Source organism: Cibotium barometz, chromosome 10, assembly GCF_041138505.1.
Source record: "Cibotium barometz isolate CiBa-2024 chromosome 10, ASM4113850v1, whole genome shotgun sequence".
NCBI classification, from domain to species: domain Eukaryota; kingdom Viridiplantae; phylum Streptophyta; class Polypodiopsida; order Cyatheales; family Cibotiaceae; genus Cibotium; species Cibotium barometz.
The window spans coordinates 44,645,649-44,670,170 of record NC_141055.1 but is presented as its reverse complement, the minus strand read 5'-3'; the positions used below and the strand labels follow the sequence as shown (position 1 = coordinate 44,670,170).

At 43.2% G+C, this 24,522-nt stretch overlaps 1 protein-coding gene across 2 annotated transcripts in view; it reads left to right on the top strand.

Annotated features, from left to right (window-relative positions):
- The window catches only part of LOC147634956 (sm-like protein LSM1A), a 29,608-nt gene extending 5,548 nt beyond the window's left edge, over nucleotides 1-24,060 (top strand). For both annotated transcript variants that reach the window (XM_086803435.1, XM_086803434.1), the window contains exons 2-5: nucleotides 6,579-6,647; nucleotides 6,743-6,858; nucleotides 6,981-7,043; nucleotides 23,592-24,060. In XM_086803435.1, the coding sequence (XP_086659561.1) occupies nucleotides 6,579-6,647; nucleotides 6,743-6,858; nucleotides 6,981-7,043; nucleotides 23,592-23,669 (326 nt within the window). In that variant the 3' untranslated portion in view covers nucleotides 23,670-24,060. The remainder of the gene's footprint in view (nucleotides 1-6,578; nucleotides 6,648-6,742; nucleotides 6,859-6,980; nucleotides 7,044-23,591) is intronic.
- The last annotated feature ends 462 nt before the right edge of the window (nucleotides 24,061-24,522 follow it).

The following is a 24,522-nucleotide window of genomic DNA, read 5'->3' as shown; positions in this document are numbered from 1 at the left end:
CTTACCAATAATTACATGCAGATGATTCTTATCAAATCTTGAGAGACCATACATGACAGATAGCTGATCCTCATCTCTCCACCCCAGAAGAGGACCATCCCAGAAATCCTCAAATCTGTTTATCCCTTTGTTGTTGAGTCTTTTGCTCACTTTGGGCTCAATGAGGGCTAATGGGGGGAAAAAAAAGGGGGACCACCAAACATTATACATGAATAATGAATTTCCCGTGATTCTGGGAGATCCCTGCCATTGAATGAGGGGAATGATCCTCTTCCATTTCTTAATCAGAAATTCAGCGAAGGGCATATTTTTAAAGACAAGAGGAGCATGGGAAAAAATCTTATCAATCCAAGAGAGTCCCCTCCATTTGCCTTGCCAACTCACAATCATATTCAGAGAAAGCTCTTCAAGCATCCTAAGGTTGACTCTGCTGTAGAAAGGAGGTTAACATTTTTGGCATTCTCGCCATTGCATGTGTTTCCATGTCTAGGATGCCAATTCCCCCATCCTTCTTGGGTTTACACACCTTCTGCCATGCCAAGAAGGAACATGGTCTCTTGCCTTGCTTATTCTTCCATAAAAAGGCTTTAGCATAGCTTAAAGCTCTTTTCCAGAGGCATGCTGTAAAATCTATACAAGGAGTAAAGAAGTGAAAGCATGCCAACAACACCATGTTTACTATTACTACCCTTGAATGAAAGGGAAGAAATACGTTGTCCCAATCTCTAAATTTGGCTATGAATCTGTCCATAAGCCAGTCCGCTATGTCTTTACCTGAAACATCCACTCCCATGGGGCATCCCAAATGTCTAAAGATCTCGCCTTTGCTCACAACTTGGCATCCCCATCTGGTTACATCAAAGGATTCATCCTCGGTTAAACTGATTAACCTTGACTTGTGAATGTTACATTTGGAGCCAGAAGCATCTGCAAAGACTTGTACAATTGCCAAAGCCTTTCTAACATTATCATTGGATGCATCCAAGAAGAGAAGTGAGTCATCAGCAAAGCATTGAATCACCATCTGTAGTTCATCATTCACTTGTAGACCTTTTGTCATGACCCTGTGAATGTGGAACAGCATAAGTGTGAGCATGGTGGTTGGTGAGCAAGATAAATGTAAGATAAATTTTTAAAGATGCATACTTGGGTGTCCGGACAAAAGAAGTATGTGTGGACAGCCCCAAGTATGAATGGGGACCAAGTTTGTTAAGTTTCTAAGGTTCATAAATCTTGGGAGGCCCTTAGAAACTTTAACAAACTTTAAAGGGCCCTAAGATATTTATGGAGGGGTGTTCGCGTCATTACATCTGGAATTGAGCAGATACCAAGAGTTGGCAAAGTGCCTATGACAGAATGTCTACTAGTTGGGATATTTTTAGAGCTAAAGATTATGGGAGAACCCATCTCTTAGATTGGGACATGTGGCAAGAAAATGGATCAAAGTGAGACAAGTGGCCTCACACTTGTCACTTCAGCTATTGTGTGGCTCTCCACTTGTCATTGTAGCCTTCTCTTGCCATTTTAGCTCATGGGAGGCCCAAATCTATAAATTGGAGCCCTCTCTCTTCATTAATGGAGGCTCTCTTGCTGCACACTAGCCTCTACCACCGTTACAGGCTGCCCTAATGATGGCTACTCTCTTTCTCTCTCTCTTGAAGGCTGCCCATGAAGAATACCGACTGTTGGGGACTGTTTTGGAGGCTTCCATCGCGAAGAAATACTGAAGCTTCTGTCCTTTCTGTACCACCCATTGTACCGGCTGTACCAGCTTCTGTACTTGTTGTACCAGCCATCGTACCGGCTGTACCAGCTACTGTACCTGTTGTACCAGTCCTTGTATTGGCTATAGCAGCTTCTGTACTTGCTGTACCACCCATTGTACCGGCTGTACCAGCTTCTGTACTTGTTGTACCTACTGTACCAGCCACCATACTGGCTGTACCAGCCACTGTACCTACTGTGCCAGCCATTGTACCGGCTGTACCAGCCATTGTACCTGCTGTACCAGCCATTGTACCTGCTGTACCGGCTGAATGGAGAGTTGTACTTGCTGTACCCTTTCTATTGCATGAAGAATCAGTACCCACACGGAGGTATATGGATTATATTGTTGGCTCGGCATTTCTACAGCCTATGTTCCAGCTTGGTTGCCTCGTGTTGGGCTGTGTTATGGCATTTGTATATGGATAATCCGGCATCTCCCGTGGGGAGAGTAAGGCCCTCAAAGCTTGTACATGATATTATTCTCCTTGGTAATAAAATACTCCAAGGGGGGGGGTCGGCCCATTCCGGCCTCTATGCGGTGTCACATGTGCAAGCTCCATTTTCAGCATTTGTGGATGTTTTGTCCAACTTTTATGTTTTATGCAAAGTGATGACGGATATGTGTTAAGGCTGTGGCCATGTTTAAGTGTTTTATTATGCATTGATGGTATCAACAAGTGTGTCAAAGGCCCTAGTCCCCTGGGCACCCGCCGTGAGTTTCAGATAATGTCCAGAAGCCAATTTTCAGCAAAGAATCTTTCCGTGGACTCATCCTCCTGCACCCGCCGCGAGTTTCAGATAATGTCCAGAAGCCAATTTTCAGCAAAGAATCTTTCCGTGGACTCATCCTCCTTCAGGCTTAGAGGATCCCCAAGGAATGTGGTCCAGGCCGCATTCAATTCCTTGGGGTCTGAGATCATTTTACCATTGCTATCTCTAGCCTTGGAGATGTATTCTCTATCCCTCTTCTCTTTGAGAGCTTTGAAGAAGAATTTCGAAGGGGTTTGAGCTTGACCAAAGTACAGCTTTCTTGACAATAATCTCCCTTTTTGAGCTCTCTTGTTTTCTATCTCCTCCCACATACTTTTACATTTGATAAAATCTCTCAACTCTTCTTGTGATAGGGGTCTGGACTGTCTAATCAAAATCAAAGCATCCCATTCCTCTTGCAGTTCTTCTTGTTCTTTTCTCCTCTTTGCTGCCATATCCTTTCCCACTTTTTTGATTAAGCATTGAATCTCTCCCATAAATTTAACCCATGCCTGGGCATCATGATAAGCCCTTACTTCCAACCTTGCAATTGCAGCTCTAGTTCCGTCCACAAAGGCATCTTCCCTGATGAGAGAATTATTTACAATGAGTTTCCTCTTATGAAAAGGCAATCTATCCTCAGCCCAGCAATTATTACTCTCCCAAACCCACCTCAGGGGAAAGTGATCAGAAGAAGTGGTTGCGTGGTCAACCCATGCCTTAAAGGTGTGAGGGATCCATTCTGCATCCTTGTTGAAATAAACTTTGTCAATCCTGGAAGAGCTAGAAATATACTTACTGCAAGCTGAAATATGCATGTCCTGGTGTAGAACTCCAATCCCCAAATTCCCAAGCATCCACTAGCCTCTTTTGCATAATAAGTTCTTCCCATTTGGTTTTCTCCAAACCCATAAGTACATTGTTAGACCCTAACCGATCCCTCTGTATAACCACCATGTTAAAGTCCCCAGCCATGATCCATGCTTTGTAGACCACAAATCCATTCCCACATCTCCTTTCTTTCTTTAGATGAGTGTGCTCCGTACACATTAATCAGCCAGAATTGTTCATCTCCCTTGGACACTTCAATAACCAAGATTCTGCCCGAGGGATGGTTAGCTATCATTGTGGGGTTCCATGAATTATGTACAATTGTCATCACCCCACTGTAACCATACTCCAACCCCCCATAAAAAATCTTCATTCTCTTGAATCTCTGCTTTCTCTTAGCTTTCTTACCATAGAGTTTATGCTCCTGCAACATACAAGCATCCAGCCCCCATTCATTTATGTGATCCCAAAATGCATCCCGCTTATGTCATTCAATCCTTTAACATTCCAAGAGCATCCTGAAAGTCCCATACACTTTATTGTGGTTGAGAGTCCAATACTCTCTCCTTTCCCTCATAATCTCTTAGGACCTCCATGCTATGCAGAACCTTTCTTGACATCTGAACATCAATATTTGAGGGCATGTCCTGCATATCCGACACCTCTTGACCAAGGATTTCAAATGCATTCCTCACATAGATAGGGGGGGCAGAGACGGTTCTGTTTTTTATACTTCCCCTGTTGAAGATCTCATGCCATCTATCTTCTTGACTCTCTTGGACCATTTCCTCTAAGTGGGGCTGAAACTTATCCAACATCTTTGCTTTGCCTTTCTGTTCTCCTATCTTGCCAATATCCCTACTGGATGATGGAACCTCAGAAGTAAGCAAAGAGGTCTTTCTTCTCCTGTAGTACGTCTGCTCTAATGTCGGAGATTGTGCTGTTTTATGTTGTTCAGAGTTTTTCCTTTCCTTGTTCATTTGTCCTTGCTCTGGGGTTACGTGCTTGCTTTGCCCAAGCCTGCACTTGCCCAGCCTGTAATTGTTCTTTTGCTTTCATGCAGTCCCTGGCAAAATGACCAAATTTCCCACAATGGAAACAAGCCCCTGCAAATGAACCAAAATGTAAGCTAATTCTTAGCTTACCATATTGACCCAGGTTTATATTCATTTATGAGGGGGTGGGAACCTCTGTATCCCAAGTAATGCAAACCTTGTTTGAGCCCTTTCCAAGGGATGGATTAGAGGGAACAAACAGGGGTCTTCCAAGAGCTTTCGCAAAATCTCCGATAGAGGGCCATAGCCAAGGTGGAAAGTCCACAAATTCCACCCAGACCGGACAAGCATTAATGAGCCCATTATCCACATTGAAGCATGGGTCCCATGGTAAAACATGGATAAAGCTTTTCATAAAAAACAGGGGGGCCTTGGCAAGCACCTTGGGAACAGCTAGAAGGACATTGTAGTACCCTTTTTTCAGATAGAAGATCTCTCTAACCACAGGTGCTTGTAGAGTCTCCTTTTCCAGCCAGCCCTTAATCTCATGTCTGGAAAGAACCTTCCCTGTATAGTATAACATTAACCCACAAGAGGCAAAGAGTGCTACTTGCTTGTCCACAAATTCAGAAGAAACAGAGTCTTCTACTGAATTTGGAGAAGATTCTCCTCTCTTTCCCTCTACGTGTTGAACTTTTGACAAGCCTTTTTCTTGTAGAGATTGATACATTCTCTTCTTAGCCCACTCAATACTTTGACAAGCCATGGCATCAAGTCCAAGAGACTCCATAAAAGATTTATTAACTCCATTCACCTTATTAATGGCCTGTTTGACCCCAGCAAAGGCATCTCATCCTGGACATCAGCCCATTCCTTCATTTGCATATCTTCACCCATTACTGGAGATGATGGCATTAGGCCAGTCATGACAGGTAACTTTCCCACTTTTGTCGGATTGCGCTGCACGTTTGCAGGTAGAGGAAGAGGCGATTTTCTCCCATGACCAGGTGAACTTACCTCTTCTTGACTGTGTGACCTAACCGGCTCATGATCAGGCGAACTTTCCCTCTCTCGATTGTGCGAGCTTCCTCTATCTCGTCTGTTCTCTTCTTCATGGCTGCAAAGGATGTCGAGATCCTCATCACTGGATAGCCCTGCTTCAGACCGACTCTTCTCTCCCCCTTGCATATCTTCAGCAAGAGCCTTGATCGCTAGTGCTGAAAGTTTTCTCCCCTTTTTTTTATTTTTGATTGCGACCATCTCTCGTAGTGCCTTGGTCTTACATTGCATTGTAGTTTTTTCAGAACCATTCCATGGAAAACCCTAAACCTCATTTCATTGAGCTTTTTTGAATGCAACTAGTCTTTAAATAGTGAATTTCCGGTCAAACACCAATCCAAAGATTAGGTATTATGTATTCCATTGGCATGACAGTGTCAAGTGTCAAAAGCAAGATCAAATGGAGTGTTGTTGGTTGCCGCTTTATATGTAACTATGTTGTGCGGTAAGCCTAGATCACTGTCATGAGCTTATGATTCTGAATGTTTCTACTGCCTTCCACTGTCTTTGTGAGTATAGCGCACAACATCCTGGTGGTGGTTTCTGCGTGGCCATCGGCCGGAGGATAGAAAGGAGTAGATTCGCAATGCTGGGTCATAGTAGCTAATGTAAATGTGAATACAATTAACACAGAAATGCAAGCTAATGCAAACCAATGTAAACTAACGCAAGTAGGCCTTATTTTTGGAGCTCTTTAAATAGGTTCTCTATCTTCCCATTTCTACAAGTCTCTTGGAGAGAGAAGACATGGTCTTGAAGAGCAATAGATTTATCCTGAACAGCAGCAATAACATAGATCAGTCCAGGGCTTCCTACTGCAGCAGATTTCAGCAATTTGGAGAGGATCTTTTCTTGCAATATTCACAGCTCCTCTTTCAGCTTAGTAAAAGCACTTCAGTTCTAGGGTGTTCAGCATTTTCTTTGTAAAATTGTAGCTTTTAACAATCCAACAATATATGGTCAACCTCTCTTTTAATCTAATAGGTCAAAAAAAATGCTAGAGCCTTGTAAGATCTGTCAACCCCTCTTTTAATCTAATAGTTAATAAAAATTTTAGAGCCTTGTAAGATCTGTCAAGGTATTCGGAACTGTAAGATGCTAACTAATGATGTCAGTTCTGTCACCTTGGTCAACATACCATCTTTTTAGTGACTGCATTTACTTTTACTTATCCAGAAAAGCTACTTGTCATACTACGGGATGGACGCAAGCTCATAGGCATTCTTCGGTCGTTTGACCAGTTTGGTATGTGGCATTGTGGCTTGTATAGAAGAAGTTTGCTTTGTGCTCCTAGCTCACTGTTGATAGGGTGTTTTGTCTTGGTTCTTTCCCTCCCCCAGCAAATGTTGTCCTGGAAGGTGCTGTAGAGAGAATAATTGTAGGGGATTTCTTCTGTGATCTACCTCTTGGACTGTACATCATCCGTGGTGAGAATGTGGTGCTCATTGGTGAGCTGGTATGTTGTCTCCTTTCAGTGTTGTACAATTCGACCCTTAACACAGATTGATATTTTTCTTGATATATCTGCAGTGGGAGCTGCAGATTACTTCATAGTTTCTTACATTGCTCCTTTTGCAGGATCCAACTAAAGATGATTTGCCACCTCACATGCAGAGAGTAAATCAGAAAGAAATAGATCGGGTAAGGGTTGGCTCTCTCAAATGTTTTTATTAAAGCTAGCAAGAAAAATCTTGTTTTGGAAATTGATTTCCTCCCTTAACAGGAAATGTGTACCATGGGCCCTAGGGCAATTATCTCTTAAGGTTTCTATCATTTTATTACAGAAGCTAGTCGTTTGAGGAGGATGATGAAAGAAGTGAGCTGTATATGCATATGCGTGCGTGTTTGTGGGGTGGTTATGTTGGGAGCAGGGGGGGTGTGTGCGTGTGGTCTTAGTGTGCCTAGCTCTTATCCTATTGATCTCAAATAGCAAAAGCCACGGTAACGGCTGGCTCAACTGGCCATGAATGTGTAAGGGTTTGCTGATGTATTGTTTTGGAATGAAACTGTACAGGTGGCATTGCTATAAATATCGTAATGTGGGTCATTAATTGCCTTCTACACAAGACAAGGCTCGAGGGTTGATTCCACTTAATGTCTGCAACTGCATTTCCTTTCGCCTTGCTTTCGATTTCTTTTTCTTGAAAAATATGTGGTCTTTTGCACCACACTTAAACCATATTTTCACCTTCCAATACATTTCTCTCATCTATATGGACAGCCCACTTTGCATTTCTATTCATCTACCATGGCTTCTTAGCTGTGGAGCTTTTATACGTCAGCTGTAACTGGATGAATCAATCAGTTTGAAGCATACCACAAGGTGGTGACGGTGCTGCCAATGAGGTGATAGCTTAAGTGGTAAAGGTGTTTGTCTAGGACCAGGAGGTCATGCGTTCAAAACCCCACAAGGTGCTTGCTCGGCGGCATTGCCTATGGGCAGATTTAAAAAAATACCTATGGGCGGTGAAAAACAATAACTATGGGAGATCTTGAGCCTAGTTAGAAAAAAAGGTGATGACTGTGCCAGATAAGGCCAATGTTACATGCGGAAGCTTGGAGATAGAATCGTTTACTTGGTTGGAAAAGAATTCAGCATTCAAATTTCAGATTTGCACATATGAGAGGAGAATGAAAGGGAGACAGAGAGGGTACACCAAATGAAGGGCCCCCACAACAAAGGTATATTTTCTTTATTGTTGAATGAGTATGGACTGACCTGTGGGTTGCTGAAACCGGCCTTCAGCAACTTGACGGGCGGTGAACACACTTAATCACACTTTAATCGCTTTACGAACTAGAATAATAATTGGCCCCAAAGCGTGGCACCCCCGCAGGTATTTATCTATAACTCAAGGTCAGCGTAGCCCTTGTACAATTTCCGGAGAAGATTCCTCCTTGATCCACGGGGAGGAGATCTCCTCCTAGCTTTCACCCAAGATGTGTTGTGGGATACAAGGGCCTTGGCCCCTTATTTATACAAGTTTGGAGGAGAAAGCTATGCTTTTTTCCCTTGGAAAAATCTATTACAAAGGCTTTTTCAAAAAAACTATCGAATAGCTCTTTTTTTTAATTAAAAGAAAATAAACATGGTGAATCGCTAAAAAAAAAAAAAAAGATTTCCACGCTGCGTTTGAGTTGCCCGGAGCTTTTCTCATGCGCTTTTTCCCTACGCGTTTTGCTGCCCGGCGCCCCACGCTTCGCTGCTGCCCACGCTGTATGCGCATGTCCGCCTGCATGGCAGCCAGCCGCCATCGCTTCTGCTGCCTGCCTTGCGCTTGTTGCACAGCTTCGCTGCTGCACACGCTGCTGCACACGCTTGGCTGCACTGCAGCACCTGGCGCCTGCTTGTAGCCAACCACCTGTACATGTGCCATCGCCCAACCAACCATACGACAGTGCCTGCATCAACCACACGACAGCGCCACGTGTCAGCTGCATGTGCCACGTGTGCAAAATCAGCTGCACCTGTACATGTGTCATGTGGCAGTGCCATGTGTCAGTTGCTGCTGACTGGGCCACGTGTCAACTGCTGACTGGGCTGTCCCACAAGGTGCCTCAGCTGCTGCTTCCTGCAACAAGGTAAGAGAAAGACTAAAAACATGCACATGTACATACAAATGGGCATGAACAAACATGTACTCACACACACTAAACATGTATCTATATCCTCACACATGTGTACAAACTTACATATGCATATACAGATCAAAACATGATTAGTGAATGTTAAACATGCTTAAAACATGATTGCAATGCTTAAGAAAAAGAGGTAAAATACTCAGTGCTATAACATACCCCCCTCTTAAATCAAAGCAATCGTCCTCAATTGTTCATTCAAAGGATCTGCCAATTGAAACAGAACCTAAGAGAGCAATGAGAAAGCTATGTCCTGCCAACTGAAACAGAACATCGGAATACATAAATCGAGAGCATCCACTTCGTGAATAATCATGTCCCCCTGGATGCTTTACCTGCTCTGCTCATGGCCATCCCACAGGACCCACAATCAGCAGTACATCATGAACAAGAATAAACACTGATGCATATCAAACGAAAGTCTAGAATAGACGTCCCCATTCTCTCAAGATATTCGTATATCCATGAATCAAATCATGTGACTAGTACACATATATCATAGAAATCCCATAGGCAGATATACTGTCAGTTCAGTATCTCGGGTGTGCTAATAAGAACACCAAGCGACTTCCAGATCTCATCCAAGTGAACTCTGTGACAAAGGAGCGGAGTCACCCTCCTCTTGAGTAATAGGTAGTACTCTAGAATCCATAGCTGAACCTGTTGAAGCACTTTCTAAGGTAGGCTCCAAACCAAAAGCCTCAAGGTAAAGTTGTAGTGTCCTCGGTGAATCTGCCAAGTCACCCTCCTCCATCCACTTCGAATCCATAGGTGAATAGTTCACAAACTTCACCAAATATCGACATGAAACTTTTCCTCTTGACTTTTCTTTCTTTATGTGCCAAAATTTGTTCCGGTTGAAGAATCTCATCAAGTTCTTCTACCTCTGGTTGCGGCTCATCAACCTGATCCGTAGGCACCGCACCTTTGAAAGGTCTAAGAAGACTCACATGGAATGCATTATGAATCTTCCAATGATCCGGTAATTGAAGACAATAGGAAACATCACTCATCTTTTCAATCACCTGAAAATGCCCATAGTACCGCATACTCAATTTAGGATATAAGCTCTGTTTACCCTTCATTTTTCTGAGTCTAGCCTTCTCAAATCTCAAATGCACCCAATCACCCAAATCAAAAACCAATGATCGACGGTGAAGGTTTGCTGCTTTCCTCTGTTTCTCTTGAGTCCTTTGAAGAGCCACCGTGACTTTTTTGTAAGCCTCATCCATATTCTCCACAAAACGATCTGCCTTGAAGATCTTATCTTTTGTATGCAAGATCAAAGGTACTTTCTTCCCGCCGTCCACAGTCTCAAAAGGTGCCTTACCTGTCGAAGTGTGAATGGTGTTGTTGTAAGCAAACTCCACCAAAGGAAGATACTTTTCCCACTGTTCTTATGATCCGAAACATAACACTTTAGAAGATCCAATACAACTGAGTTGGCAATTTCCGATTGCCTATCTGTTTCTGGATGAAAATTTGAAGATATTCATAAAAAATATCCTCACCATTTGCTCTGCATTCTTCTTCCGGATTGGAATGAAATGAGCCTGCTTGTTGAAACGATCTATGATAGTCTAGATGCCATCATTCCCACTCTTTGTCCTAGGAAGATCAAAAATAAAATCCATAGCAATACTCTCCCACGGTCTATCTGGAATAGGCAAAGGATGAAGTAACCCATGTGTCTTTTGACAGTCATAATTCACCTTCTGACAAATGATACAATCACAAACAAAAGCATCAGCATCCTTGCACATCGTAGGCCAATAAAAGAATGCCTCCAAAGCCTTCACTATAGCCTCAATATCACGATGGCCTGCATAAGGTGGAGCATGGCATTCTGTCAAAACCTTCTGCCTCAATTGAGATGTGACACACAATTTGTCATGCATCATCAAAAATCCTTCCTTGAGAGAATATTGATCAACTCGCTCTCCTTCGGTCAAACGATCAAAAATCCACTCAAAATTTGAGTCATGAGCATACTATTCTCGCATATCATCAAGTTCATGATGAAAGATAATGGAGACGGCGGCCACATGTGGTTTCCTAGACAAGGCATCCGCTACCACATTCTTTTTGCCACATGTGGTTTCCTAGACAAGGCATCCGCTACCACATTCTTTTTGCCATCCACATGAACAATCTAAAAGTGAAACATGGACAAAAAGTTTGCCCATCTCATATGCTTCTCTGAAAGCTTCGTTTGGGTAAGGAAATAGCGAAGAGTCTGATGATCACTCTGGACAAGGAAATCAGCCCCAAGAAGGTAATACTTCCAAGTAGAAAGAGCATGAATAATCGTAAGAAGCTCCTTCTCATATACTTGTAGATTCCTTTCTACTGGTGACAGAGTTCTACTCTCATAAGCAATAACATGTCCATCCTGCATAAGAACAGCTCCAATGCTATTCCTGCATGCATCACACTGTACCACAAAAGGTTTATGAAGATCCGATAAAACCAAAACTGGACCAGTGGTTAGCTTTTCCTTAACCTTGTTGAAAACTTCCACTTCCTTTACTGTCCATCGGAATTTTACATCCTTCTTGGTCAGGTGATGTAAAGGTGAAGCAATTTCTGCAAAGAATCGGATAAACCTCCTGTAATATGAATAAAGTCCCAAGAAACTTCTCACATCATGAATAGTCTGTAAATCCGGCCAATTCTTTATCGCTTCAATTTTTGCTGGATCCATCCTGATGCCATCCTTAGACACTATGTACCCAAGAAAGTGAATCTCCTGCATGAAGAATTCACTCTTCTTTCCATTGACAACCAACCTATGCTTTCTGAGTTCCTCAAAGACTTTGGTCAAATGTTCCTGATGCTCCTTCTCTGAGTGAGAAAACACAATCATATCATCAAAGAAAGCGCCCACAAAAGCACGGTGGGGTCGAAAAATCCGATCCATCATCCTGTTAAAAGTTGCTGGAGCATTCGTAAGACCAAAAGGCATGACCAAAACTCATAGAGTCCAAAAGTTATCCTGAAAGCTGTCTTGTGCACATCTTCTGGCCTGATGCGAATTTGATGATATCCACTCTTCAGATCAATGCGACTAAAGTAAGCTGCTCCCTGTAACCGATCCAAAATATCATCGATTCGAGGTATAGGGAATGTGTTCTTGATGGTAAATTTATTCGGTGCCCTGTAGTCAATGCACATCCGCCAAGAACCATCTTTCTTTTGTACCAAAAGCACTAGTGAACAATAGGGCGAAGAGCTCGGCTGAATCAACCCTTTGTCCAACAGATCACACACTTGGCTCATAATCTCTTCTTGTTGGGCTGCACTCACCCCTTAGGGTGGCTTATTCGGTGGTGAACTTCCAGGAATCAAATCAATCCCATGATCCTCAGGCCTATCAGGCGGCGATTCCCCTGGCAAAGCCTCTGAAAAACAATCTTGAAAACTTTCGAGAAAATCCAATCTTTCCTTATCTAACTCAGACAGATTAGAATCTGTGGTATCCTGACTCTCTTTAACAAATAGTAAGTAAACAGAAAGATGTTTCTTTATTAAATGAGAAATGGCCGAGGCCGATACAACAGGAATAGATTCCCCTTTAAGCTTTACATCAAGAGTGTGTTCCTTATTCTTATTCGTGAGAGAGATTTCCTGTTGAAAGTATCTACTAAAGCTTTAACCTTATGGCACCAAGGCATACCCAACAAAACATCACAACCCTCCAAAGGCATTATGAAGAAATTATCCTCTCTGTCCGTGTAAGTCTGGACACCAAGATGCAGTTTCCCAATGATCGGTGTAACCTCAACCGAATGTCCAGGACAAGCCAAAGCAGCCTCATGTAACACACCCATCTCCTGTGGTTTGATGCCCAACTTTGCTGCAAGCTCGGGGGTGATAAAGTTTGCACGAGCCCCAGGATCGAAAAAGATCAAAACCCATCTCTCTCCGTGTAAGTCTGCACACCGAGACGCAGTTTCCCAATGATCGGTGTAACCTCAACCGAATGTCCAAGACAAGCCAAAGTAGCCTCATGTAACACACCCATCTCTTGTGGTTTGATGCCCAACTTTGCTGCAAGCTCGGGGGTGATAAAGTTTGCACGAGCCCCAGGATCGAAAAAGATCAAAACCTCTTGATCTCGAAGTCTTACCCATGCTCTGCATATCTCTGAAGATGCATCCCCTTGCTTCAATGCTATCAAGTCAGGTACTAGTCCGGTTTTTGTTTCTTTGCTTTAGGCTCTTCCTATGAATCATCTGCGTTTTTAGGTGCTCTCTTTGGACACCTATAGCACCGATGCCCCGCTTCTCCACAAGAGAAACATTTGTTGCCAGCTATAAGCTCTTTCCTTTCTTCATCCGTCCTTTAAGGTAAGGGCTGAAATTTTCTCTTCTTGGATTGCCCCTTCTCTCGTGGTTCAGTATTTTTGGTCTCCTTTGACTCCTTTGATGCTTTCTTGGAGAAGAGACGTTGAGAAGATGCAAGAAGAAGAGTCCATAGTCTTGAGGGCTGAACTTACTCGTATGCAGGCTCTTCTCCATGCACAACAAGAAGAATTGAATCTCTATCGCCGCGAGGATTCATTGGTACATGATCGTTTGAAGGCCAAGAAAGCTGAATCTTATATGGATCATGCAATGGCAATGATTGCTCAAGAGTTGCACATGCAACCGAGGGATGTAGCACGTGCATACTTGGCTGGTACCGAGGATGCCCATGCAGAAAAGGCAACCATCCCACATGTCTTGGAATCCCCACTGGTGCCCGAACAAGAACTTATGTCTAAGAGGATAAATCTCCATGCTATGGGAGAGGAACAATCAGTGACTTCACGCCATGCAGGAATACCTCATGTAGCCCGTGAAGGATACAATGTTTATGGCAGTGGTCAAAATGTATGTCAAATGCCATTGCCGGCTGAAAATGTACATGCACAACACATGCAACATGGGCTGCAATTTTCTGTTGGTGTAGGTATTCTGCGTATCTCTCATGCCACTCATGCCTTTGAGTATGCTCGTGAGGAAGAAGCTATGGCTGAAAATGTATCAATGCATGTTGAGGGGCGAGCCATGCCTCATGCTTACAGGGCACATGCATCTATGGCTTATGCATCACCTTTTGGTCCAAAAATGATGCCAGTCATCACAGGGGCTGTCCCAATGGACAAACATGGGGGAAAACATGTTGAGATGCACACACATGCATCAAAGTCTCGTGACTTCAAAGCCGGAGACAAATCTGTGAAGTTTGACACATATCATGGAGAATATGATGCATCAAAGGCACTTGCTTTTATTGCCCAGTTTGATATTGCTTTCAATGATGAGGATTTCACTCAGAAATCCATGATCCGGCATGTAAGCATGTTCATGAAAGGCACTGCTGCCCATTGGTGGCTCACGGCGGAGAAGCTCTCACCGAATCCTGTTAGATCATGGGAAGAGTTCAAGGAGAGGTTCTATGCTCAATTCTTGCCTCCCAATGCATTGAATGAGATAACAATGAAGTGGGATTGGGTAAAGCAAAATGAGGGGGAATCGGTAAATGCATATGTACAAAAGTTTTGGAAAGTGCTCTTGGAGGTGTCTCCATTTACGCATGTCACCGAGGCGGAAAGGAAGAGAAGGTTTCAATCGGGATTGCAACCGGTGTACAAAGCGGGATTACAAATGTATCCTGGTCATACCTTACACCAATTAATCGCAGCCGCCACCGCCACCGAGCAATTGGAACTCAAATTGAGTCGATCCAATAAGGCCAAACCCTCATTTCAAGGCAAAGAGAGGGCTGTCCAAAATCTGCAAAATGATGGACAGCCACCTAAAAGGGACCAAAACCAAGCCAAATCAGGTCCAAAAGCTGAAAATAAGTTTGCTAAAAAGCGCCCTTATAAGCCGGCAAACTTTGGTCTTAGTGTTGAGAAGAAGGAGCAATATATGCGTGAAGGCAAATGCTTTACTTGTGGCAGCACTGAGCACATGGCAAGAGCATGCCCAAATAAGAAGAACAAAGCTGAAAATGCTAATGTACCGAAGCCTAATGTGCATATGGTTCCGGATGTGTAGGGTAACACTTCACATGATAGCAAAGATAGGGTTGTATGCAAAGCTTGGGGACAACTCAAGAATCAGCCCGCTTTGTTTATGTTTGATGATTGTGCAATGGAGAATTTCATATCCACTCAGATGGCAGCTGCTTTGGGTATTGAAGTGGAGGACATGGGTCCTCAAATTGAAGCAGGGGCTGCCTTTGTTGGTAGAGAAGTGCAGGTCATGCCTATTTTTGGCAAGTTGCGCATACACATTCAAGGCTATGTGGATCATGAGGATTTTCTTGTGGCACCTTTGAATGGCTGTGATGTATTGCTTGGAAAGCCTTGGCATACACGTATTGATCCGTGCAAGGCTTACAAGACTAACAGGATCACCTTCATGCATAAAGGCCGAGAACATGTAATTGATGCTGGTGAAGAGGGTGATACCATTCCCCTTGTATCTCATGTACAAATTAAGAAAGTAATGAAAAAGAGTATTTTTGTGTACTTGATTTTTGTACGAGATCCTGTTGAGAAAAATGATGTACATGTAAACACTCTTTGTAATGATAGGCTGCAATTTTTGCAAGAGCACAATGATTGTTTTGCTGATGAGTTACCAAATGAGTTACCACCTGTACGACCGGAAAATCATCGCATTGATCTTGTGCCGGGTAGCTCACCACCTAATAGGCCAGCCTATCGTGTAAGTGCATCCCAAAAAGAGGAGATCATGAAGCAAGTAAATGAGCTTCTTGAGAAGGGTTTGGTTCAGCCAAGCTCTTCCCCATATTGTTCACCCGTCCTCTTAGTTCAAAAGAAGGATGGATTCTTTCGTATGTGTGTGGATTATAGAGCTTTGAATAAGCTTACCATCAAGAATCGGTTTTCGATTCCACGCATAGACGATATCCTTGACAAGTTGAATGGATTGGCATGCTTTAGCCGAATTGATCTCAAGAGTGGATATCATCAAGTGCGTGTAGTGCCTCAGGATGTACACAAAATTGCTTTCAGGACATCATTTGGGCTTTATGAGTATCTTGTTATGCCTTTTGGTCTTACAAATGCCCCGGCTACATTCAATAGAATGATGGATCGCATATTCCGTGGGTGCAGGAAATTTACAGGTGTCTTCTTTGATGACATCCTAGTCTTCTCGAAGACCGAAGAAGAGCATAAAGCTCATTTGGCTATTGTTTTTGAAGAGCTCCATAAGCATAAACACTTCATAAATGCAAAGAAAAGTGAGTTCTTCTTTCAGAGATACATTATCTTGGGTATATTGTGTCCAAAGATGGAGTGCGGATGGATCCTGCAAAGATTGATGCAATTCGGAATTGGCTCAAATTGAGTTCGGTGCATGAGATCCGTAGTTTTCTTGGATTATGCTCTTACTACCGCAAGTTCATTCGGCACTTTGCATGGATTGCTTCTCCTTTGCATGATTTGACAAAGAAGAAGGCCGTGTTCAAATGGACTAATGTAGAGAGAGATGCATTCCTCAAATTGAAAGATGCAACTACTCATGGTCCAGTGTTGATCGTTCCGGATTTGCAAAAGCCTTTTTGTGTGGAATGTGATGCATCTGGAAATTGCATAGGGGTTGTCCTTAATCAAGAGGGACATGCCGTGGCTTATGAGAGTCATAGATTGCATGATGCAGAGCTATCTCTTGGCATTTATGAGAAAGAGCTCTTGGTTGTAATTCATGCACTTACTATATGGAAACATTACCTTCTTGGGACTGATTTCACTGTGAAAATAGATCACCAGAGTTTGAGGTATTTTCTTACTCAAACTAAGTATATGAGGATGGCCAATTTCTTCTCTATGTTTCATTTTCAGATCTTGCACACCCCGGGAAAGAAGAATGTAGTGGCCGATGCATTGTCACGAAAGCCGTATGTAGCAGCTATCTCGGTTGCCTCTCATGGGGACTTGTCTACCATGCGTAATTTGTATTATACGGATGCTGATTTTGCCACTATTTGGACTGATTTGATGGCTGGTCATGCACATGCCTCATATGTGATCAAAGAGGGTTATCTCATGAAAGATAATTGCCTATGTGTGGTGTCTGACATGAGGCAAAAGGTTTTGGATGAGTGCCATGCTCCTCCATATGCTGGTCATAGAGGCATAATGCCTACTACGCACATGATTGAGCGGTATTTCTTTTGGCCAGGTATACGGAAGGACATAGAGGCACATGTACGTGCATGTATCACCTGTCAAAAGGTCAAATTTGATAGGCAAAAGGCACCAGGTTTGCTTCAGCCATTGCCTATTCCCACGCAGCCATGGGAAAGTATTACAATGGATTTCATTATGGACTTGCTACGTACCCAACAGGGTAATGATGCAATTTGGACAATTGTGGACAGGTTTAGCAAGCAAGCTCATTTCTTGCCGGTCAAAAAGACCATCAAAGCTGAGCATATAGTTAAAATATATCCTGCACAAGTGTTCAAACATCATGGAATGCCGAAGTCCATTGTGAGGGATAGAGATCCCATGACTACAAGTCTCTTTTGGCGGGCCTTATTTGATAATATGGGCACCAAATTGGACTTCTCATCAGCTTATCACCCTCAAACGGATGGGCAAAGTGAGGCTGCAAATTCAGCCGTGTTGGATCTCTTGAAATGTTATGTAGCAGATCAGAAGTCTTCTTGGGAGAAGTACTTACCGCTTGTGGAATTTGCATACAACAACACAGTGCATGCATCTACGGGAAAGGCCCCATTTGAGATTGTTTATGGTAAGGTGGTTTTGCCACCCATCCTTCGCATAAAGGATAAGATATTTGCAGCTCATGAGTATGTAAGAGACTTGGATATTGCTTTTGCTCAGGTGCGGACAGCCATTGCAAGGTCACAAGACAAGCATAAAAAGGCTGCCGACAAGCATAGAAGGCAATTGGATGTTAAAGAGAATGATTGGGTATTGCTGAAATTTGAGAAAGTAAGACTTGCAAAGAGGCCTGGCAAAGAGGGTGCATATCCTAAGCTTGCAACCAGGTACTATGGGCCTTTTCGAGTGATCGAGAAGATCAATGAAGTGGCTTTCAGATTGACATTACCTACTCATTGGCACATACACGATGCTTTTCATGTGAGTCTCCTTCGCAAGTATGTAGGGCCGGAGCCCAGTGAAATGGTCATTGAGGATCCACCAGAAGTGGATGAGCTTAAGGAGATCTTGCAACCAGAGCAGATTGTGTATCGCAAGGAACGCAAGCTTGCTGCTGCAGGCAAAGTTGTAAGGCGTTACCTTGTGAAGTTTAAGAACTATCTTCCCATTGATGCTAAATGGGTAGATGAAGAGTTCTTCAAAGATTGTCCGCATGTGCTTCAGACATATTTGGATGCATTTCAGTTGCGGACAACTGTTTAAAAGTGGGGGGGGGGGGGAAATGTCACCATTTGGCCACCCGAATGGTTCACTCTTACTTTCACACTATGTACATATTGGATTGGTGTCCATGGCTTATGGAATGTACCTATGCATGTGATTGACACGTGTCATGCTGTATAGTTGGATATGATATTCCGCTGGGACTTGACGTTATCATGCCCGGAATATCTGGAGGACTTGGCTTTCCACTGGGACTTGTGCCTTTGTGTACATGCCCGGAAACGCCTGGAGGATTGGCTTTCCACTGGGTCTGGTATCGCATATACTTGCCTGGAAACTCCTGGTCTTATATGGTTTCATGAACGGAAATTGCTCATGCCAATGCTGCATTGCATAGCATCTTTATGTGCTTGCCTGCAAATGAAATTACATGCTGTTTTCATGCATGCATGACCTATGTGTAGTTCCGGGCTAGGGGACACCCGCCCGTGAACCGTGCGTGTGAAACTGTCTGCTGACATGGTTGTGTGGCATGTGAACAGGTGGTAAGTATTACCCAATCTAGGCTCAAATAGCCCTTAGGACTTGGCCAATATTTATAAGTGAGTGCGTTCCCACTTCATTAAAGTTTGGGCGCCCAAAAGTCACTTATAAATTATGACCGCTTCCAAGTTTACACTCACTGAAGTCCCGAGGCGGACAAGACTCAATGTCCAGGACCTGATCCTCCCTTTTTACTCACATAAATGGGCATCTCCCCATGTCCCCTCACCTGATTGGACCCCAATTCACTTACTTATTAAGAGAAAATTCGTGTTTTCTCTTCATGAGGATTTTTGGAGGCTGAAAACTCCGTTTAGGTCAGTCCATCGTGTGAATCTGACTACACGAGCTAGCGCTATAACTATGCCATAACTCTAGTACACCAAAGTGGCTGTCACACAACCTGTAAACGACTGGCGGCATATCACCCATTATCTCACCAACCATGCTAGCAGCGTAAGTGCGGAAGGGCGGGTCATCAATGTCTGCAGCATTAGTTGAGCTCGATATCTCAACGTAGCCCTCCACCCTTAGTTGTGAATGCTCCTATTGCCCTCTTTGAATCTAGTATCTCCAGTGGTATTTGATGATAAGGAGGAGGGCGAGGCTGAAGGACGGACAAAAGCTCTAATCCGTGCCTATGAAGGGATAACATTTCATTGTCCTTTTCGACATGGGCAGCTTTGAGGATGCCATCTCTCCACAGTTGGCTACGAAGATGGACTGTACCTTATTGACATACAATTTAGTCGTGGCAGGTCTTCTTCACGGTTCCACCCATTCATCCCGAGGATCATTGCATTGAATTGGTTCCCAGGGCAGAGCCACCCAGTAAGTTTGCCTATCACCTATCTAAGGCATTGGAGGGAGAATTGGAGCACCACTTATCTCAGTTACTTTGGGCTAGATTCATCCACTCATCATCCTCTCTGTTCGTTGAAAAGACTGCATGTTTCTGTGGACTACAGGACACTGAATAAGCTCACCATAAAAAATAAGTTCCCAATGCCCAGGATTGAGTACATTCTGGAGCGCCTTAACGATGCTAAAATAGACCTCAAGAGTGGCTATCACCAGGTTCATATTTTTACAATCGACATCTTAAAGATGGCTTTCCGAACCGAACGTGGCTACTATGAGTTCTTTGTGATGTCGTTCGGTCTCACCAATGCACTCGTGGCATTCAATGAAATGATGTCTATACTGGTCTTTTTTGCTTTTGTAGAGTAGCATGAGCATGATGTGGAAAAGGTATTGCAACTTTTGCAGGACAATGAGCTCTACATCAACGAGGAGAAGAGCGCATTTGGCCTATTAGAGGTACATTATCTGGGATACATGATTAGAAAAGATATGGACGATATTGGATTGGGATGCACCCAAAGACTGCTCAAAAGATTAGATCATTTGTGGGGTAGGCCTACAACATCCGTATGGACAGATTTTCCGTGCTTGGAGCACCTCTTACAGATGTTCCCAAGGTCGTAAAGGTGTCCATTACGGACACAAGGCTCTTGAGGCCTTTCATGCATTGCAAAAAGTGGCCTCAGGAGCACTAGTTCTCAAGCTAGCATCGTGGGACGACTGATTCGAGGTTATTACTGACGCTAGCAATCTTGCCATCGGTGTTGTTTTACAGCGAGAAGGCAGAGCGGTGGCTTATTACAACTGCAAGCTAAATGATGCCGAGAAGGACTATTCAGTGTATGGCAAGAAGCTATTAGGGGTGATCACAACACTCAAGCATTGGAAACCTTTCCTTTATGGGAGGGTGTTCACAGTGAAGATTGATCACCACGCACTTAAATGATTGTAGACCATGCGTAGTGGCCAATGGAGTGATAAGGAACGTCTAGGAGTATGTCCAGGCATGCCGGATTTGCCAAAAAGTGAAGATTCTACACTCGAAGGAGGTCGGGCACAACAGAAGATATTACTCGCTTGTTTATTCGACTTTGGTATCTCATTTGTGGTTTACCACATGGATAATTACTTCAGACAGAGATCCATGTTTACTTCCCATTTTTGGAGGGCATTATTTAGTAACTTAGGGACTAAGTTGCAGTTGTCTAGTAAATTTCATCCACAAACAGATGGTCAAATAGAAATATACAATCAGATGGCATTTGATGTTTTCAAATGCCATCTGATTTCATCCACAAACAGATGGTCAAATAGAAATATACAATCAGATGGCATTTGATGTTTTCAAATCTTATTTCCATGACAAGCAATCGAAATGGGAATTGTATCTTTCTTTGGTACAAGCTATCCTAAACGACACTTATTCATCTAGTATTGGCAGGACTCCATATGAGGCAAGATTTGGTCCTTTTTTCTCGTCTCTTCTTATGAGGATGGTGTCGCCATCATTGGGGACCAACAAGACCACATAAACATTTTTAGAGATTATTGAGTCCGTGAAGGAGCGCCTAGCCAAAGCACAAGAAGCATACACCAGGCAAGCCAACAAGTTTAGATGAGACGTCAACAACAAAGAAGGAGATTGGGTATCTCTCTGAATCATGGAACGGTTAAAGCAAGTGGGCAAGGGTTGTTCCAAGTTCTCTTTTTGAAGCTTTTGGTCCGTTACCTATTGTAAAGAAGCTCAGTAATGTGTCCATGAAGTTGAAGCTACCAGACAAGTGGACTATACATGATGTCTTCCACATCTCATGGTTGAAACCTTATGTTGGACCATCCTTACAAGCGGTTCCGGATGAGCAACAGCCTAAAGTGGTGGACGAAGTAGAAATCATCGAGCCTGAGGAGATTCTCCTCCACAAGTGGAAGCATGGTTCCGGTTGAGGAATTAGACAGTTCTACATCAAGTTCAAAGACCAAGGCACTCATGAAGGCATTTGGCTCGACGAGTAATTCCTCCAAGAGTACCCACAGATATGGGCGGACTACTTGGAGGTCGTGCAACTACCGCCAAGCTGAGGGGGGAATGTCACATGCACCCATGCGATGAGGTGCAATGTGACACATTGGCTCATCTGCTGCAGTGCTGTATTTCAGCAGTAGTACCGCAGTGCCGTATTTCAACAGAAGTAGTACCTTTTTTAGGATTTGTATGCCATGACCGCATTGTGAGCCCCTGTCTAGAGACATCATGTTAGGCATGAGCTACGCAGGTCTTTCCAAGCTTTAGGGGTCAAAGTTTGTCACTTAACCCACTTGGAGAATAGTCAAGGCATATATAGGTTATCCTAGCATAGCAAGCATATTGTAGGAGTAGGGATTAAAAGCTCTAGGCCAGCCCTTGGGCCAGCCTATGAGCCTTGCTTGTGGGCCACCATGGGCCACACCAAATAGGGGCATACAAGGTGTCTTTCACACAGTTGGCAGCCCTACAGGGGTTTGGACAGCCAGTCGGCCAGTATTTGCAGCAGTTGGCCAGCAGCAAGAGTAAGCGCACCACGTGTGGAAGCGATGTCATAAAATAAGCATTTGCTGTCTACATTGTAAAGGTGGTTCTCCAAAGCAATAAAGAAAATACTTTTGCTTGCGGGAGGGGGCCCTTAAGTGGGTAGATTGACCCAATCTGGTGTCGCCTCTACATTTTCTCTTTTTTCAGCTCTTTCTCCTGTGAATAAAGATTAAAGTTTATCATGCTCACTAACATGAAGATGTAAAGGTCTTTCTGTGTGTTACCTGATCATACTGGTTGCATGTTACAATCTCTGTATAAAGGGAGGTCAAAAGGTCATTTGTATGCATTTAGATATAGAGGTTCCCAAGATCAAGGGCAGCAAGAACTAAGACCATATGGATTATCACAGAAGTTGTGAAGCAGCAAGACTAAGCAGCCCTCGTGTGCGTTAGAATATGCACAATTGTAGGACAGCTGGTAACTTTTGTATGCATCAACAGATAAGTATGCATAAGCAAGGTCTACATCAAGATCCAAGATTATCTTTGTAAATATAGCATGTTTTAGTTTAGGGTTACGTATTTTTCTTGTGTGTTTTCAAGATTAGTAGGATTAGCATTAATTTGTCATGTTCTTAGCATTAATCTATGTTTAAGTCTTTCACCGCATCACTCGTGTGACAGATTTCGTGGTATCATTGTATGGTTTGTTAAGAGTTCTTGTTTCTCATACCATTTCTCAATATCATATATGTTGTCGAGTACATAAGCAAGATCTAAGTCAAGATCCAAGATCATCATTGTAAATATAGCATGTTTTGCAATATACAGTAGATTAGGGCATTAATTTGTCATGTCCTTAGCATTAATCTATGTTTAAGTCTTCCACCGCGTCATGTGACAGATGCCGTGGTATCATTATATGGTTTCTTAGTAGTACTTATTTCTCATACTATCATATATGTTGTCTGATACATAACCAAGTTCTAAGTCAAGATCCAAGATCATCATTGTAAGTATAGCATGTTTTGCAATATAGGGTTACTTCTTTTGTCTTCTTTGTGTTTTCAAGATTAGTAGGATTAGCGTTAATTTGTCGTGTGCGTAGCGTTAATCCATGTTTAAGTCTTGCACCATGTCAGTTGTGTGCCAGATTTCCGTGGTACCATTGTATGGTTTGTTAGGAGTTCCTATTTCTAATACCAAATCTCAATATCATATATGTTGTCCAATACAAAGCTTATTGCCATTTGCAGGCACAAAAGGCAGAGAAAGAGGCAACTGAACTGAAAGGTTCCATGAGGAAACGGATGGAATTCCTGGATTTGGACTGAATGTTTCTAGTGAATGGACAAGGATGATGATCTGAGGTTGGGAAAAATCTATGATTTTCCAAAAGCAATTTAATTACAAGGAGGAGGAACGCGCATGTCAGTCGGTGAATTTTAAAGCCTTCTGGCCCGCTTGATTTTTAGAGTCCAATTTTTTCCCCATTAGAGGCTTATAAACATCTGGAGCTGTTGAGATGCCCCTCCCACCAAAGAAGAAATGAGATCCTCACTTTGGCACACAGGTGGTACTAAAAAACAGTTCGATTGATTTTTTAATCAAGTACGCGCATTGTGTTGATGTTATGAGAAGTTTATGATGATTTTAATAAGGGGGCCCCTACAATTACTGCTGAAGCACAATGTTGTATTAATCCCTTGGTGTGTGTGCACACGCGCGCGCGCGCGCATTTCTGCTGAAGCACAATGTTGTATTAATCCCTTGGTGTGTGTGCACACGCGCGCGTGCATTTCTGCTCAAGCACAATGTTGTATTAATCCCTTTTTGTGTGTGTGTGTGTGCCCGCACGTGCGTGCATTTCTTCTCAAGCACAATGTTGTATTAATCCCTTGTGTGTGCGTGTGTGCGTGTGTGTGCGCGTGCGCATTTATGCTCAAGCACAATGCTGTATTAATCCCTTGTGTGTGTGTGTGTGTGTGTGTGTGTGTGTGGCCCACGCGGGCAGGGGGTGGGGTGCACATCTCTACACAAAAAATCACTTCATTGTCACTTCCATAAATGGACAAACTGATTCATCCAAGCATGGTGGAGATGTGGTCCTTCCATTATAATACTTTTTTTTTTCCATAAGCGCGGTGAATTGAATTAGAATAGAACAAAAATTACATCAGCTGGAGC